This window comes from Copadichromis virginalis, linkage group LG1, assembly GCF_057382275.1.
Source record: "Copadichromis virginalis isolate Kocher_CV1m ecotype Utaka linkage group LG1, C_Virginalis_male_GT1.1, whole genome shotgun sequence".
NCBI classification, from domain to species: domain Eukaryota; kingdom Metazoa; phylum Chordata; class Actinopteri; order Cichliformes; family Cichlidae; genus Copadichromis; species Copadichromis virginalis.
Window position 1 is genome coordinate 21,816,499 of NC_140618.1, and position 15,109 is coordinate 21,831,607.

The following is a 15,109-nucleotide window of genomic DNA, read 5'->3' on the forward strand; positions in this document are numbered from 1 at the left end:
GAAATCGTTGAAAAATATTCATAAGTCAGTGTAGCTGATCATTGGCTAATAATCAGTCCTGCTTTTTTTCACACTTACAATCTTAAACCCAACAGACTGAAAGACTGAGACAAAAATACCCCCACCCCTTCTACCCCACAATAAAGCAGCTCTCTCACTATTAGAGTATAATATCACAGGATCTAATTAGAATACTGTGTGTCTCCTTGTGCTTTGTTTACTGTCATGTGAGTCATTAATGTTCAGTTTGTACTCGGTTGATGATGCTCTTTGTTTTATTTTTAGTTTGTGCTGCGCACTGCGGACAATTAAGTTCCCAATAATATAATTTATTAAAGGCATACAAAACAAAGCTATAATAAAAATGCAACGATTGCAAGGTTTCGATTAACACGGTCCTAACAGGGTTCCCAGTGGTGAAGCGATGCCCTGCTAGAGTCGGCAGGAGCACACGAGCTGAACCATCTGCACTGAGCTGCAAATGTGGTAAACCTGCACATGGACTTAGTGGGTGGAAAAAAAAAATCAATTTTGATAAATCCTCCTTAGTCACTACAAAATTACAAGACAAATCTGTTGAACAACATAATTATATATCATATGACAGTTGGGAGTCTGATCTCCTGTCTTACACGTACCATACCTTTGTACCTGAGCCTACACTGCCATCTGCTGCTTTATGATTTAAAATCACGCCAGAGGCCCTGCAGAGTGGGTGGGGTGATAGGTCATGTGTTGCATTCAAGTTCTATTGTAAAAACCTAACCTTCAAATTATTTATATATTAAATCCGTAAAGGACTAGCACCTCCTTTATTTACTACATTCGTATTTTGGAAAAACGACTTGGAGAGATTAAAAAGATCAGGAATGAGATTGTTTTCAAATGAAGAAAATATCCTTTAGCCAGCTTCCCAGTTCTGGAGCATCCTTCCCTTGTTTCATTGCCCGATGACCTCCCCTTTACCCTTAATCTAGAGGTTTTACACATCAGGATATATCAGCAAAGATGTGGTTTGACGGTCATTAGAACAGGTTCAGGGTCTTTTTTAGGGTAGCCCTGAAAGTAAGCTGTACACACAGAGATCACCCTCCCTGAGTTCTGATGTATACCCAATCATATTGGCCTGGAATGAGGCCTAAAGTGTAACAAAAACCACTCAGATCAGAAAAGAGAAACAAGGGTTACTGCTAGTAGATGTCCGAGGGTAAAAGAGGTTTTGTATGCTCCTCAAAGGGAATGAGTGGTTTCATTTACTTCAGTTTAAAATACAAATTTGTTTATCAAATGGCAAGAAATAACAGCTGTGCTTACCTGCAGAGTCACCCCTAAAGACCCATTTTAAGCCAAGAAAAACCCTGCAATGTAAATGTTCCCCCTTTGCTTTTACTATTTTTGCATTAAAAATAATGCTTGTACAATATTCTTGTTCAACAGTATCTACTATTTGCTGTTTGTATCATAAGTGTGTTTTTCTTTGCTCTGTTCTCTTAAGCTTTTTATCCTTGTTTCTCTTGGTTTCTCCAGTAATGGCTCTAAATGTTGTTCTTTTAAGTTTTATTGCTTTTAATGGCTGATTTAACATCTGGAACATTCAAAGTAATGTTGATAAATGATGTGAGTTGTCTCGGGAAAAAAGACCAAACAAATAAACTAATGTTTGTAAGTTTTGCATTTAAAGCTTTCATTAGGAAATAATTATTCAATATTGTAATAAATTGCATTTGGCGCTTTGCATATCAGGGGTGTAACCTCTTGTTGTGGTGAGGTTTTATTTCTTTGTTTTTATTCAACTCTTTACTTTTAATGGAATAAGGCACAGTTATTGAAAAATAGAGGGCAGTCAAGTGAAGTAAACATACCGATTCAGTGTCATTTGCCGCAGTGTAACACCATGACATGAATTTACTAGATCAATATCGATGATCAAGCGTGGCGCACCTGCAAAACACTTGTAAGCTTATGCTTGCTTCTCTCAGTCTGCCACTCTTACCAAATATGGGATACAAAAACATGGCTGGAAACACAAACTGAAACCATGATTCCTAAAACTGTTGGGATACTGCATAAAATTTCAATGTTAAAAAGGAATGGAATGATTTGAAAATCATTTGCAATAAAACAGAGGAAGAAATATCATGTGCTTAAAGTTAGAAAATGCACCATTTTATGAAAAAAATAAGGTCATTTTGAATTTGATGGCAGCAACATGTTACAAAAAAGTTTCGCTTCTTATACCAACAGTCGACAGGAATGCTTCCATTCTTCTCTGATATCAGATTCTAGCTGCTCTGCGGTCCTGGGTTTTCTTTGTGGAGTTTTTCATTTCACAGTGCACCAAATGTATTCAGTTGGTGAAAGCTCTGGCCTGCAGGCAGCAGCTGCTCGCTTCTATTCTGAAGCCATGCTGTTGTAATAGATGCAGTATGGGGTTTAACATTGTCTTGCTGAAATATACAAGGCGTTCTCCGAACACGTTGTCTGGATAGCAGCAGAACTGACGGTAAGCTCCCAGATGTTTAAGCTGCCAGTTGCATCAGCACTACTGCATACCCACACGATCAGACATGCGAGCTTTTGAGTTAAGTGCTGATAACAGGCCGGGTCGTCCCTCCCCTTTTTAGTCTGGAGGATGTGACGTCTGTGTTTTCCAAAACGAATTTAAAAATTTGACCCATCTGACCACAGGACAGTTTTCCACTTTGCCTCAGCCCATTTTAAATGAGCTTTGGCCCAGAGAAGATGGATCACGTTTGGCTTCTTTTTTCATGTTAAAGCTTTCACTTCCGTTTGTGGATGGCACGGTAAACTGTGTTCACAGACGATGATTTCCTGAGCCCGTGCAGTAATTTCCATGCCAGAATTATTCCTGTTTGTAATCCAGTGCTGCCTGAGGGGCCAAAAATCACAAGGACAGAGATTTCTCCAGATTCTCTGAATATTTTGATGATGATACGTAGGCCTAATATAAGTGATGAGATTAAATCTTCACATTGAGAAACATTATTCTAAATTGTTAGAATTTGTAGACACAGGTTTTTGAAGATTGATGAACCTCTGCTCATCTTTACTCCTGAGAAATTCTCTAAGATGCTGCTTTCACACCCAATCATGTTACTGACTTGTTGCCAGTGAACATAACTGGTTGTAAAATGTTCCCCCTGTAGTTACATTTCCAGCCTTTCATTTCTCCCTTTCCCAACTTTTTCAAGATGTGTTGCTGGCTGCTATTAAATTATTTTAAAAATTGAATATTTGTCATGAAATACTAAAATGTCTCACTTTAAACATTTGATATGTTTTCTATGTTCTGCTGTGAAATCATTCTGATTTGACTTCTTGGGAATTGGAACTGTAGTTTCCTGATATTCCTCAATTAGAAAAGCACTGACTGGACTCTCACTATACCACCAACAATAAGCAATGACATACTGTGTTTTCTTACCTTAAATCAGGTATTTTTTTTGTTATTAGTTTAGTAGGATTCAGATCCAAACCCAGTCTGTCAGTTTATGAGATCTGGGCCTATGTTTGAATGCTGTAGGTGAAGATACTCATATTTAGTCAACAATAACAACAACAATAACAATATTAATATTAATGAGAATAATAATAATAATAATAGGGGGGTTGTATTCAGTCTCTGGAGAATTTCAACCCATCTGCTGCTCACTTTTTCAAACAGCACTTGAATGCAGCTGCTCTAATCTGGTCTAATCTGGGCAGCAGCATCACCAGATGAGCAATAACATCTGTGGATACCAGCTTTCCCGTTCAAGTGAAATTAACGCGTTGCTGTCGTTTTCTGGAAGAAAATGTCGATAACAACTTGCCAGAAGGTTACTCTTATATCATGCTCTGTTCTCTGTGTTTCTCTCTTTCTGCCCAGGATGCTTTTGCCCAGAGCGAAACAGGAGATGGGGCAGCCTGAGGGTAAGACGGCTTATCAGATCATCATCCATCCCCATCCTGCTCCATCTCCAGTGTTTTTTGTGTCAGTGCTGCTGTTGTTAATGCCAGCTGTTACTCAGTACAGACCATGCCAGGCACAGAGGCCCTATCCTTCATAGTCCACACAAGTTAGCTGAAATCTTACACTGTACAGCGAGTTAAAAAAAAAAAAAACTGCATTCACCATATTTTGAAGAACAAATAATTTGGTTGTTAAAACCCATTTGAATCAGTTTGACCATTTATCTAAATCTGAAACAAGTGATGTGTTTTTGTACGTTTCCCATCGTGTTAAGCATGAGTGGCTGTGTTTACAGAGACAGGTGTGCATTGACTCCAACAGACAGCGCCTTTTCAAAACTTCTCATTGAAGCAGTTAAAAAACATTCACAAGAAACACAGTATGTGACTTATTTGTTATTTGACTTTAGCCTGATATCAGTTTCACACAGTCACGAGCAAACACCCAGAGGTGCTGTCAAAACGGATCAGTCATCACAGCAGGGGCATCTTATCAGATATAAACTGGTAGTGATTTCACACTAGACCATAAACAACTGGAATTTTCAAATCTAATAAGAGGAAAATTGGTGACCTTATACGAAATGTGAACATACTACAGTCAAAAATAGAAAGCTACTGTGGATTGCACGTTATTCTTAGATATTATTTATATTATTATTATTTAGAGAACAAGGAATGTGGTTAGTGATTTGGTTTTAGACATTGGGGCACAGTTTGCTTTGCTTTTCTTACACATTTTCACAGCCTAATAACTACAACTTGCTTTAGGTTCACTGACTGTCTTCAGCTAAAAGCAGCAATGGGTGGTTACAAAATTTACCCAAACAGTAACCAATGCTGGCCAACAAACAACCCAAGGAGACTAAATATTTCAAAATGTTCCCAGGCAGATATTGACATGGCAGTTTTCCAGACTACTCTCTGTGCTGTGTTTCGCCTAACTGCTGTAACTGAGCCAATTTATGCCTGCTAGCAACCACTGACTGTATAAAACAGTACAGTCTGTGCTAGCACACGAATATAAAGCTGCAAACTTTCCACACAGTTTCTTACCTTATTAATCCAAACAGAGACCCTCTCTCTTCTTTACAGCCACATTTAAATGTGCCCAGTGTTAGGGGACGCAAACATTTAGCTGTTAGCTAGTTTTTTCAGTGTGTTGTGGCCAGTTTTCACCTCTGACAGGTGAGACCAGAGCATGCTAACATCCTCATTTTCTTGGAACCAGATGTGCGCGCGCGCGGGCGTGTGTGTGTACCTTCTCACTTTGCAATTTTTTTTCCGCAGGCCGATTTTAACGAGCGTCCCAGTCACATCTTCCACTTGTAGTGCTAGTTAACTCCCAGATGGGAGCAGCAGCGAGCTTGATTTGACATAAATGCTGAAACATGCTGAGCATAAGCATCAGCAGGTCTGTGTTCCTGCACAGAGGAGTGTCAACATTCTCGAAACAGGCTTCTGAAAAAGCAATAACTATAAATAAAAACAAATCCAAATGTAGGCATTTCATTTTACCCAGGGCTTTCCTGACTGCTTTGACCTTCTTATGTTTTTGACATTGTTCTCAAATATTGATCTGATCCCCATGAATCTCTTCACTTTATTTGTTACAAATTGGATCTCTTTTATGAATAATAGTTAATATAGAGGAAAAAGTGTTCCCAAATGGGCTGGACCATCCAGTGGGCATCATAGGAATGTGTCCATGGGTCCATGCACAGTTAGGGGCCAATCTAAGAGGCATTAGACATTATCATTATAAAACACTGAAATGTTCTGGCTGCTTTATCTAATTACTAAAGAAAAAAAGAACGAAGCCTAACTATGAAAAAAGACACATTTTATGGATAAATGTTATCAAATTAATCCAGAGAATAATAGCATTTAAATAATCGTTAAGTAAAATCTAATTAAAGATACTAAAAGTTTAATGGCTGAGGATACATTCCCCGTGATATGTTTTCGGGGGAAAATTGCTTTATTGATTCTTATTAATTGAATGAAAGACTATTTTTGCAGTTGGACCTGGGTTCTACCCTCCCGCCATGCACAAGCTATCAGTGCCAGAAGACCCAGAACAGTGGGACGTGGACCCTTCGTTTTCAATGACACACAGTTTGGAGGCAATGGCAAAGGTAAAAGGCATCAGACGAGGCAAAAAGTACAACCTGATGACTCAAGTGATACCCTTATATGGCTTTGGGATCCTTCTTTACATCCTTTACATTATACATAAGGTAATTTTAATTTCTAGAGCTTCTATATACTATTTGTTATTAACTTCATGCAGAGCTATAGTATGGTAAATGTAACTGTATACTCAATTAATCTAATTATAATCATGTTTATGTTCACAGCTGACATGTAGGGGGAAGGCTAATAAACCAGGGAAGAACTCTGCAGTAACCGTGGGAACCAGGAAGAACACAATAAGTAAGAGAACTACGAGAAATGTAAAATCATTTTCTTCTTCTTAAGATTGAGGGGGATACGTTTTTTGACGTGTCCAAGTGTGCATTGTGTTTAGTGAATTATATTTTAACATCAAAACAATGTTGTCCCGTGTAAATTGTGTAGTCACTGCTAATGAGCTTGCCAGGCTGCAGGAGAGACTTCTCCAAACTGAAGAGATGATGGAGAGGATTGTGTCCAGGAGGAACAATAGTTCTGGGAGGTGAGACTTATTTATTCATTTATTTTTATCTGCTTGTGTTTTACTTCCAGTAGCACCACAACAACAAAGAAACTGTGATGAATTAACTAAGTAAAGACAAATAAAGAAGAAGTAGTCATAAAATACATTTGTATGTATTTGTTTTATAGAGCGATATACACAGGCAGGGTTACTTTACTTCACTCTGTGCTGCTCTCTAGTGGTAGACGAAGGAGGAGTAAAACCACCACGTCAAAAAAGGAGGAGAAATTACTCAGGCAGCTGAGACAGATCACACAGCTTATTCAAGAGAGCCGATTGGAGGGAGCCTCCCCAGAGATGGAGGCCGAGGAGGTCCCATACGGTGCAGACTGGGAAGGTGCATCTGAAATGTCGAACTGCTCCCATTTTTTGCACAATTTGCATTTGCTCAAGTTGTTACAGCCGTGAAATGAAGTGCATTTTAAATTTGAGATCAAATCTAATCTCTATCAAATCCTCACAATAAAAATCTGATGAAGTCTCTTTGAACACCAATGCAGGTTACCCAGAGGAGACCTACCCAGAGTATGATGAACCCTGCCTCAGACGTGGGTTTAAGACGGTTAAACTAGAGGAACCCCCCACACAGCCCACCGCTGAGGCCCTAGCAGAGAGGATGGAGCAAGAGGAGGAAGAGGTTATGGCAAGGAAACTTTCCATAGTGCGAGAGGAAGAGGAAGAGGAAGAAGATGAGGAGGAGGAGGACACAGAAGCACAAGATGATGAGGATGAAGAGGAAGAGGAAGAAGAGGAGGGACTAGAAGAAGCTATGGGAGTAGAGGAAGACATAGATGAGGAAGAGGAGGAGGAGGAGGAGGCAGAGAAAAGGCAGTTGCTCCGTCCTCCATCATCCCAGCCGGGTCCTGAAAGAACGACAACAAGAATTGGTTTGGAGGCGAAGAAAGAGCTGCAGTGTAACAATAGCGGGAAGAAGCAAATCAGCTTCAGCGAGCACAAGGATGTCTTCCACTACCCTAAAGAGGACACTTACGAGGATGGGGAAGAGGACAAGGAAGATCAGATGGAGGAGGAGGACGAGGACACAGAAGTGGAAGAAGAGGAGGAAGCTGATGAAGATGACCCAGTGATGGAGGCAGAGAGCCTGCAGTTCAGCTGTGATGGCAGTTCAAATCCAGAGGAGGAAGCAGAGGAGGATATAGAAGGCAATATTTTAATGTCAGCAAACGTGGAGGGGGAGGGTCGAATCTATGCAGACACACCCAAGGAAGTCGGGGTGAGCGGCCTGAGGATGCGGAACAGGAGGGAGACATAAGGACTTTTCCTGCTTCTCAAATGCGTTTGAAAACAGACAGTGAACTCAGACTTGTGTTACTATTACTTCCTTATATGTTTAAACCAGGGGTGCCCAATCCCGGTCCTCGAGAGCTACCGTCCTGCAGCTTTTAGATGCATCCCTACTCCAACACAGCTGAATCAAATGGTTTGATCTCTTCAGCATGCCATCATGTTTGGCAAAGGCCTGATAACAAGCCATTCATTTGATTCAGGTGTGTGGGAACAAGGATGCATCTAAAAGCTGCAGGACGGTAGCTCTCGAGGACTGGGATTGGGCACCCCTGGTTTAAACCATAAAATCCAAACTAAACAGAGGCATGCAGTTATGTTCTTAAGTGATACTTTTGTACAAATAAATGTTTCCCTTTACCACAAGCACCTCAGATGACTGCAATGCATTTTGTTTTCTATTTACATTCACATTTCCAGAACAATTACACCCCTATGAAAGATTTAAAGGGGATAATGGTACTTTTTCATTCAGAATTTCACGGTTTCTTCTTTTAAAACCTATTCAGTACATTTGCAATATGTTAAACGCTACACTCAATGTGTTAACCTGTTATAATTTTAAAAGCTGTCCACATCCACGGTGTTCACCCTCACAGCTGTTTTCACTTCTTTGCCTGATTAAACCACTTTTTAGGTCAGCGGAGATCTGTATAACAGTGCTCAGTGTTCAGTCAGTCAGGTTAATTTAATCATCTGTGTGGGTGTGAAAAGCCTTTAATTTAAAGAACTGAAGGGCAAGTCTCAATTAAATCTTGATCTTGGCACCTGAAACATTTTGTTTCGCACAGTGTGAAGCTTTCTATCTAAGTGTGTGTTTAGTTTCCACTGCATGTTTCCAGAATGAGAGTGTGCTTAATGACAAACATGGAGACGCACAGATGACAATGGGTCCAAGTATCATCCTGATACTAACAGCAGTCAGGGTGTCGTTACCTAGGCTGTAGAGGTCTGTCCATCCCTCCATGGATATGCCTCCCCAGACCATCACTGACGCACCACCAAACCAGTCATGCTGAATGATGCTACAGACATAATTACAGACAGGGCCAGGTTCGAAAAGGGGCAGCCAGCTGCCGTGACCTGTTGGTGATGAGGGGAAAAAGAGAGCAAAGCACACAAAAATTGAGTACATGATACAAGATTCAGTCATTTTACGATGTTTTATTTGTATTGACTGCACCTGTTTATGCATAATTGGGTCACTCTACTTTTCAGTTCCATCAGTAAAAATGCTAAATTTGGGGATTTTTTCTTAAAACAACTTTGTTAACTCATTCACTGCCATGGACGTCTATAGCCGTCAATGGCAGTGAATGAGTCAATGGGTTTAACTCATTCACTGCCAATGGCTGGCAGTGAATGAGTTAACATAATCTTCAAAAGACAATGTAGCAGGAAATCTCAGCAAGTATTTGGGGTTTTTAAATGTTTTTACTAATGTGTTTGATGATTTACAACGAAATATTTGGTGTGTACTCAGAGGTTTTATGGTTAGAGTATCTAATCCAGGTTGATTAGAATAAAAGTTGGTCCAATAAAGCAAGATCATTAGAAGAAACTCAACATCATTTATTGATATACACAATTCAATTATGGTATTTGCCAATTAGACTCTGATGGCCCTTTACAGCAAAATTAATGAAAGATGAGCAGTGCGACTTAAGGTATGCCGAAGACAGCAAGCAGAAAGATGATTGGACGACAACGTTTTACGGTACGGGAAGGTGGAAGTGATGTAATGAATAGCAGTCAGACACCTGAGGAAGCAGACAGATGAGTGAATGCAGATATTCCTTCTTGAACTTACACCTGAGCTTTATCACACACCTGGATTTGTAACCAGAAAAGTAAAGTATTGTAACAGTGTTTATTTCTTTGTGTAATAAAGACACATGACCATGTTCTATGATCGCTGTACTAACTTCTGAAACATCTGGATTCTTGAGGAAACAGAAATCATATTTTGGAGTATTTTTATGTAATTTTATTTCTTTTTTCCATGAACAAAGGACTGTGTACCACCAAAGTAAATTGTACACCATTTACTGTACATTACAATGACAGCACTAAAAACAAAGTGACAGAACCTCTGGCTCTTGGACACATGTATGAAAAGCAGACTTTACAGCAAGAGTATCAACAGTTTTAAAATAGAAATTTGAAATAGTTAGAACACAGTTGAGTACAAGAATAGCACATTTGATAAAGATTTGCTCAGAACCCACAGTAACAATAGTGGAGATTATTCGTCACCTCCATTCAGCATTTTTTTTTTAATGGTCGTAAAATACAAAATACCGTCATATATTTGAGAAAGGATACTGCCCCATAAGGAGCAAGAGGAATAATAGTTTGAGTAAAAATATGAACAGCAATAAACTACGTGATGTAGAAACTTACTGCCAGTCAGATGAGGAATGTATCATACTCCATCTCAGTGAAGCACAGAGCTAATTTAATACATAAAGCAAAAGATGGAAGATGCATCGAAGCTATGGTAGTTTCACATTGTACGAGTATGTCTGTTGGCAGTAAGTCAATTTCTGTTCGGTACATTTTCCAAGCAGAGATCAGAAGATACCAGCACAATCTTAGTGTCACGGCTGGGCAGCTGGTGTGTTTAAGGTATGGACCCAAAAAGCGGACGTGAGAGAACTGAACTAAAGTTAAACAAAAGGCGAGCTTTCATTTGGGCTGACACAAGAATCAAAGGCGAGAGGAGGACTACATAAACATAAATAAAGAAAAAAACTTAACTCGACAGCTAAGACTATAATTTTGACTAAGACTGACATGGGGGAAGATAGGCAGACGACCTGACAACGAACAGTAAGAGACAAAAGACTTAAATGTGCACATGAGGTGATGAGGGGCAGTGGAGACACGTGAGGAAACAGGTGACTAGAATGAACATAATGATGCCACAGGAAAATGTAAACCTAAATACAACGGGCATGGAAACGAGACTTTCAAAATAAACAGAAAACATGACGAGACGCAGACATGACAACATGAAGGACTAAAACAAAGGTGCCAAAACACAGGGGGGAATCTACTAAACAATGAACAATAACAGCAACCTAGCATAATAGAAATTAACTAGATAAGCTTAACTAGAACATAAAAACAGTGAAACTAAAAACACTGAGCCAGGACCGTGACACTTAGGCCTGAGTACCTCAGATATCTGCTATATATCTGTTGCCTGATTTACAGTATTATGTAAATAAATAGCCATCTATTTAGTGCAACATGTTCTGGACCCTAAATATAATTTTAAGTTAAAATCTTAAGATGCACACTTATTATTATCTTCTGAATGTTGTGCAACCTCAGGCATTGTTTTTCAGTCGAAATGAACTTTCATTAAAGAAAAAAAAATTCTAAGTAGCTACAGAGAAATCCTCTCGGTGTATGTGAGGAAAGCAAAAAACGCAAAGACCAATTCAAGCTCAGCTCCTTTTACGGCCAAGGTGTAACACTGGAATTAGTCTTCAAAGGCACAATAAAGTATGTACAGCTATAGCTCATCCACCACAGACTTCAAAGTAAAGTGCACCATCATCCTACACATTCACGTATATGACACTGTGACACAATATTGTATATGATACACAGCACTGTGTAACATGCCTTTCCCCTTTTCATACCTCTAATTTTTTTTTTTGTTTTTACTGTGGATACAAGTGATCTTCCTCTCATGACATTTAATGTGCTTGCAGTTCCGTGGAACGATTACAGCAGAATTTGTTGCAAATGACAGCAGAGAACATAAAATGTGCAGGTAATAAATATGTCAATAAAATAAATACATTGTGACATGCATGTTATTATTAATTCAGTAAGTATATAAGCAGTATCCATGCTCGAGGAAGCGTGTGACTTTGTGTTGGTAGACTACATAAACCCAGTCAACTTTTTTTTTTAAACTTACTGATGTATAACGGTTAGTTATAGTTCACAGATAAAGAAATGTTAAATTACTAGAACTACTACATAAAGAAACATATTTATAATGCCAGTGCAGTACAAAATGACTATAGTTATCAAAACAAATGAATCTGATTTGGAAAGTGGATTACTCTTTGTGCTTGTTTTCTTCCACTGACAAACACCATCCTGAGGTCCCACCCCACCCCCACACACATACGTACACATAAGTTAAGTCCCATAAAGCATTTCAGGATATGTGGGACTTCCAAGGTAACGGGTGATCTCAAATCAGCGATACATAAGCAGCCCTTGTTGAGACAACAGGAGGAGTTGTTATCCACTGAACTTCAGGCTGGAGTCTATTCACAAGCTAACTTGCTGTCAAAGCTGGAGAGGGCAATAGCAAAGGCTTGCAGGGCACACATTGGGTAGTTATAGTCCATGGTGAACACATCTTCTGCCACACGGCCAAACTGCATCACAATATAGTCAGCTGCAGAGGGGAAAACAAGTAGGAAACAGATTATGTCTAAGCTGATTTGAAACATTTCCCCTTTTTACTGTTTCTTCACAAAACTCATAAGTACCTATTTCTTTATAGCAATATTAATACAGATAACTGACAAAATAAGCTGTATGATGTAACGTATAGTGTAAAATAATCTGCCCCTCAGCAACAGTTCCACTAACTTTCTGTAGTTTCTCTTTGGCTGCTTTTTCACTCATTTTCAATCCAGTTTTTGTTCCTTTCTTTGGAACTATGAAAAAAGTCAAATATAACACAGTATGATGGGCAAAAAATTGTATTTTATGCCAGCAAGTGAAGCAGTGTGGGATCGTCTCAACAGAGAACAGAACAAAAGGCATCCAACATTCAAAGAAGAGCTTTGAGAGTCCTTCAAGAAACCTGGAAAACTATTCCTGAACACTCCTGAAAGAAATTCTAAATCTGTCTGACAAGTACCTATATGTAAAATAATACTGTCTAATTTAATAGCATCCACAGTATCAGGTTATGTGGCTGTCTCAAACAGTCATTGGGTAAAACAAGATTATAAAACAGAAACAGACCTTAGTCTTTAGCCTTTGTTTAGTATTTAGAAATGTTATGTGTGGACGAAAGCTTACGGTCATTGTCGTGAATAATTTGGAAATTCTTAACGGAAGCCTGAGTGACTCTGCCGTGGAAGTTGAGCACGTAGGACTGTGTGTCATCGTTCCACACAGGCGTCTTGTTGTGAAGTTCAATCACGCTCTCTGTGTTCTTGTTCTGCCACCTGGCCAGCAGTGACTCATGATCCTGTAATGAAGAAGAATAGAAAAGCCTTGGACATGGACACCATATGTATCGGATCGATTAAATAAGTATTAGAAGAGGCTGAACTGGTCAGAGCAGCTGCGACTACTGAGAAATTGGCCAACACATACATTTCGTGGCCGAATAGAAACTCTCTCGTGGTCCATGTTCATTCCAGGAATGATGACACTCATTTTTCGAGGCCCTTTAAATCCTAAGACATTGGTTTCCTACATTTAAAAAAGAGAATTAAAAAAGATAAACAGATCACCTCTCAATGCCCTTTCTTAAACAAATGTTATCCTAAGGTGGATTACTGAATGTTATTTCTGGATGCAGTTACATAAAGCTGTACTTTTCAAAGCCTTAGCTTTAGCTAATATTTGTCGTTTTGCTCACTGCCATCGTAGGACGACCGGCTGACGTCCATGTCATTTCATTTTTGACCTATTTTTAAACCATGACCTGGCAAAATGTAGCTCATTTAGTTAACCTTTATTTAACCATGACGCTCTTTTTCAAGGGAGACATGGCCACATCTCAATTTTAAACACTGCATCTGAATTTTTGCAGTGCGTTGTACTGTCATGTATGAGGTTGTTGTGGGAGGTTTTTCAGATCATATAAGTACATTTCTCATGAAAACAGATGATCAGTTACTATGCCGACAGTTAAGATATTTGCTAACTATGGCTATTTTAATTTCCTGTTTATGTAGCTACTTAGAGCTTGAATCACAGCTTGTGCTGCAAATAAAGGATGCACAGTGGTTGTCTGCTGCCAGGGCTTAGACAGGGAGGACAGAGCTGCTCCATTCACAATTCTGCTGCAACTTTTTTTCCATTTCTGCCTAATGCAGTTTTAAACAGGTTACTGGAAAAATGCATTATTTTAAATCAGTAGTATTACAGCATATTTCTAACAAAATCTAAATAATAATAATAATGCTGTATCTTTTCAGCAACGTGAAAACACAAGTATAGTCAAGTATAGTCTAGCATTTTGATGAACTCACATAGCAAATGGCTGCTAGCTCTTGACGCAAGTTGCTAGCTTCGAGGCTGGTGGTGCTCTTCATAGGGTTCAGACCGTTGTCATATACAGTGAACTTAGTTCCCATGAGGTTTGATCTGCAAACAAAACATTACACATTAAGGAATATAATGACTCTCTAAAACAAACACCGGCGGTGGGGCTCAAACTACCTGCGTAAATTAGCAGTTTTGCTATAATCTGGCATGTTTACATGTTATATTTTTCATAATACTTATGCCCACTAACATGCGCTATCCCTGCTAAATATATAAAAAACAAATAACTGGAAATAACAGGTATCCAGGTTTAATTACATAATGAAAACAGATCGCATGGTTTGACACTCGAGTTTTGAAATATGACCTGAGCTCCTTTGCAACAATTGTCACTGGTGTAAAACTTGTGTTTTTGTGCTCTCCCTGGAGTATAACTCCCTTTATCATCTCATTTAGTTTCAACTGAAACCACACCTTACAAAATGAATTATGTTGAATTCAGTAAGACTTAAGGTAGCGAATGAGATCATAAAATCGTCAAGAAGGTGTTCACAGATAAAATCACAAGTGGAGTGATTTTTCCAGAGCCTTCTACATACTGTCTGTGGATACAAACTGAAAGGGAAATAAAAGCAGAGTACAGTGTTTGCAAACCACTGCATGCTTTTGACTTCATGCCCCTCCAAATATAATTGTGTTCCACTCGAGTTCGTCCTTGTTGGCTTATGGCTCAGCAGTGATTGATAGACTGGATTTTGGCAGGTGGGTGGTCCAATCTAAATCCCGACAGACAAGGCAAGTGGCTAGTGCTCTGTCTTTAAGCAAGTTCTTACATGAGGTAAACACTGGCTGAAAAGTTGACAAAATATG

The 15,109-nt window shown here is 39.1% G+C and overlaps 2 protein-coding genes across 4 annotated transcripts in view; one reads left to right on the forward strand and one right to left on the reverse strand.

The window, feature by feature from the left end:
* The first annotated feature begins 3,815 nt into the window (after positions 1-3,815).
* On the forward strand, positions 3,816-7,943 carry ric3a (RIC3 acetylcholine receptor chaperone a). Its single transcript, XM_085450968.1, has 6 exons — positions 3,816-3,933; positions 5,995-6,212; positions 6,333-6,408; positions 6,553-6,649; positions 6,850-7,007; positions 7,171-7,943. The coding sequence occupies exons 1-6, from the start codon at positions 3,816-3,818 to the stop codon at positions 7,941-7,943; spliced, it is 1,440 nt and encodes a 479-aa protein (XP_085307094.1).
* Positions 7,944-9,826: 1,883 nt separating this feature from the next.
* tub (TUB bipartite transcription factor) overlaps positions 9,827-15,109 on the reverse strand; it is a 57,786-nt gene continuing 52,503 nt past the window's right edge. For all 3 annotated transcript variants that reach the window (XM_085454583.1, XM_085454593.1, XM_085454601.1), the window contains exons 9-12: positions 14,224-14,338; positions 13,340-13,438; positions 13,040-13,211; positions 9,827-12,404 (exon numbers count right to left, since the gene is read on the reverse strand). In XM_085454583.1, the coding sequence (XP_085310709.1) occupies positions 12,271-12,404; positions 13,040-13,211; positions 13,340-13,438; positions 14,224-14,338 (520 nt within the window). In that variant the 3' untranslated portion in view covers positions 9,827-12,270. The remainder of the gene's footprint in view (positions 12,405-13,039; positions 13,212-13,339; positions 13,439-14,223; positions 14,339-15,109) is intronic.

Coding starts and splice junctions, on each gene's coding strand:
- ric3a (XM_085450968.1), top strand. CDS start 3,816: ATGTCGATAACAACTTGCCAGAAGGTTACTCTTATATCATGCTCTGTT. Junction 3,934..5,994: donor GGAGATGGGGCAGCCTGAGG/GTAAGACGGCTT, acceptor CTATTTTTGCAG/TTGGACCTGGGTTCTACCCT. Junction 6,409..6,552: donor AACCAGGAAGAACACAATAA/GTAAGAGAACTA, acceptor TAAATTGTGTAG/TCACTGCTAATGAGCTTGCC.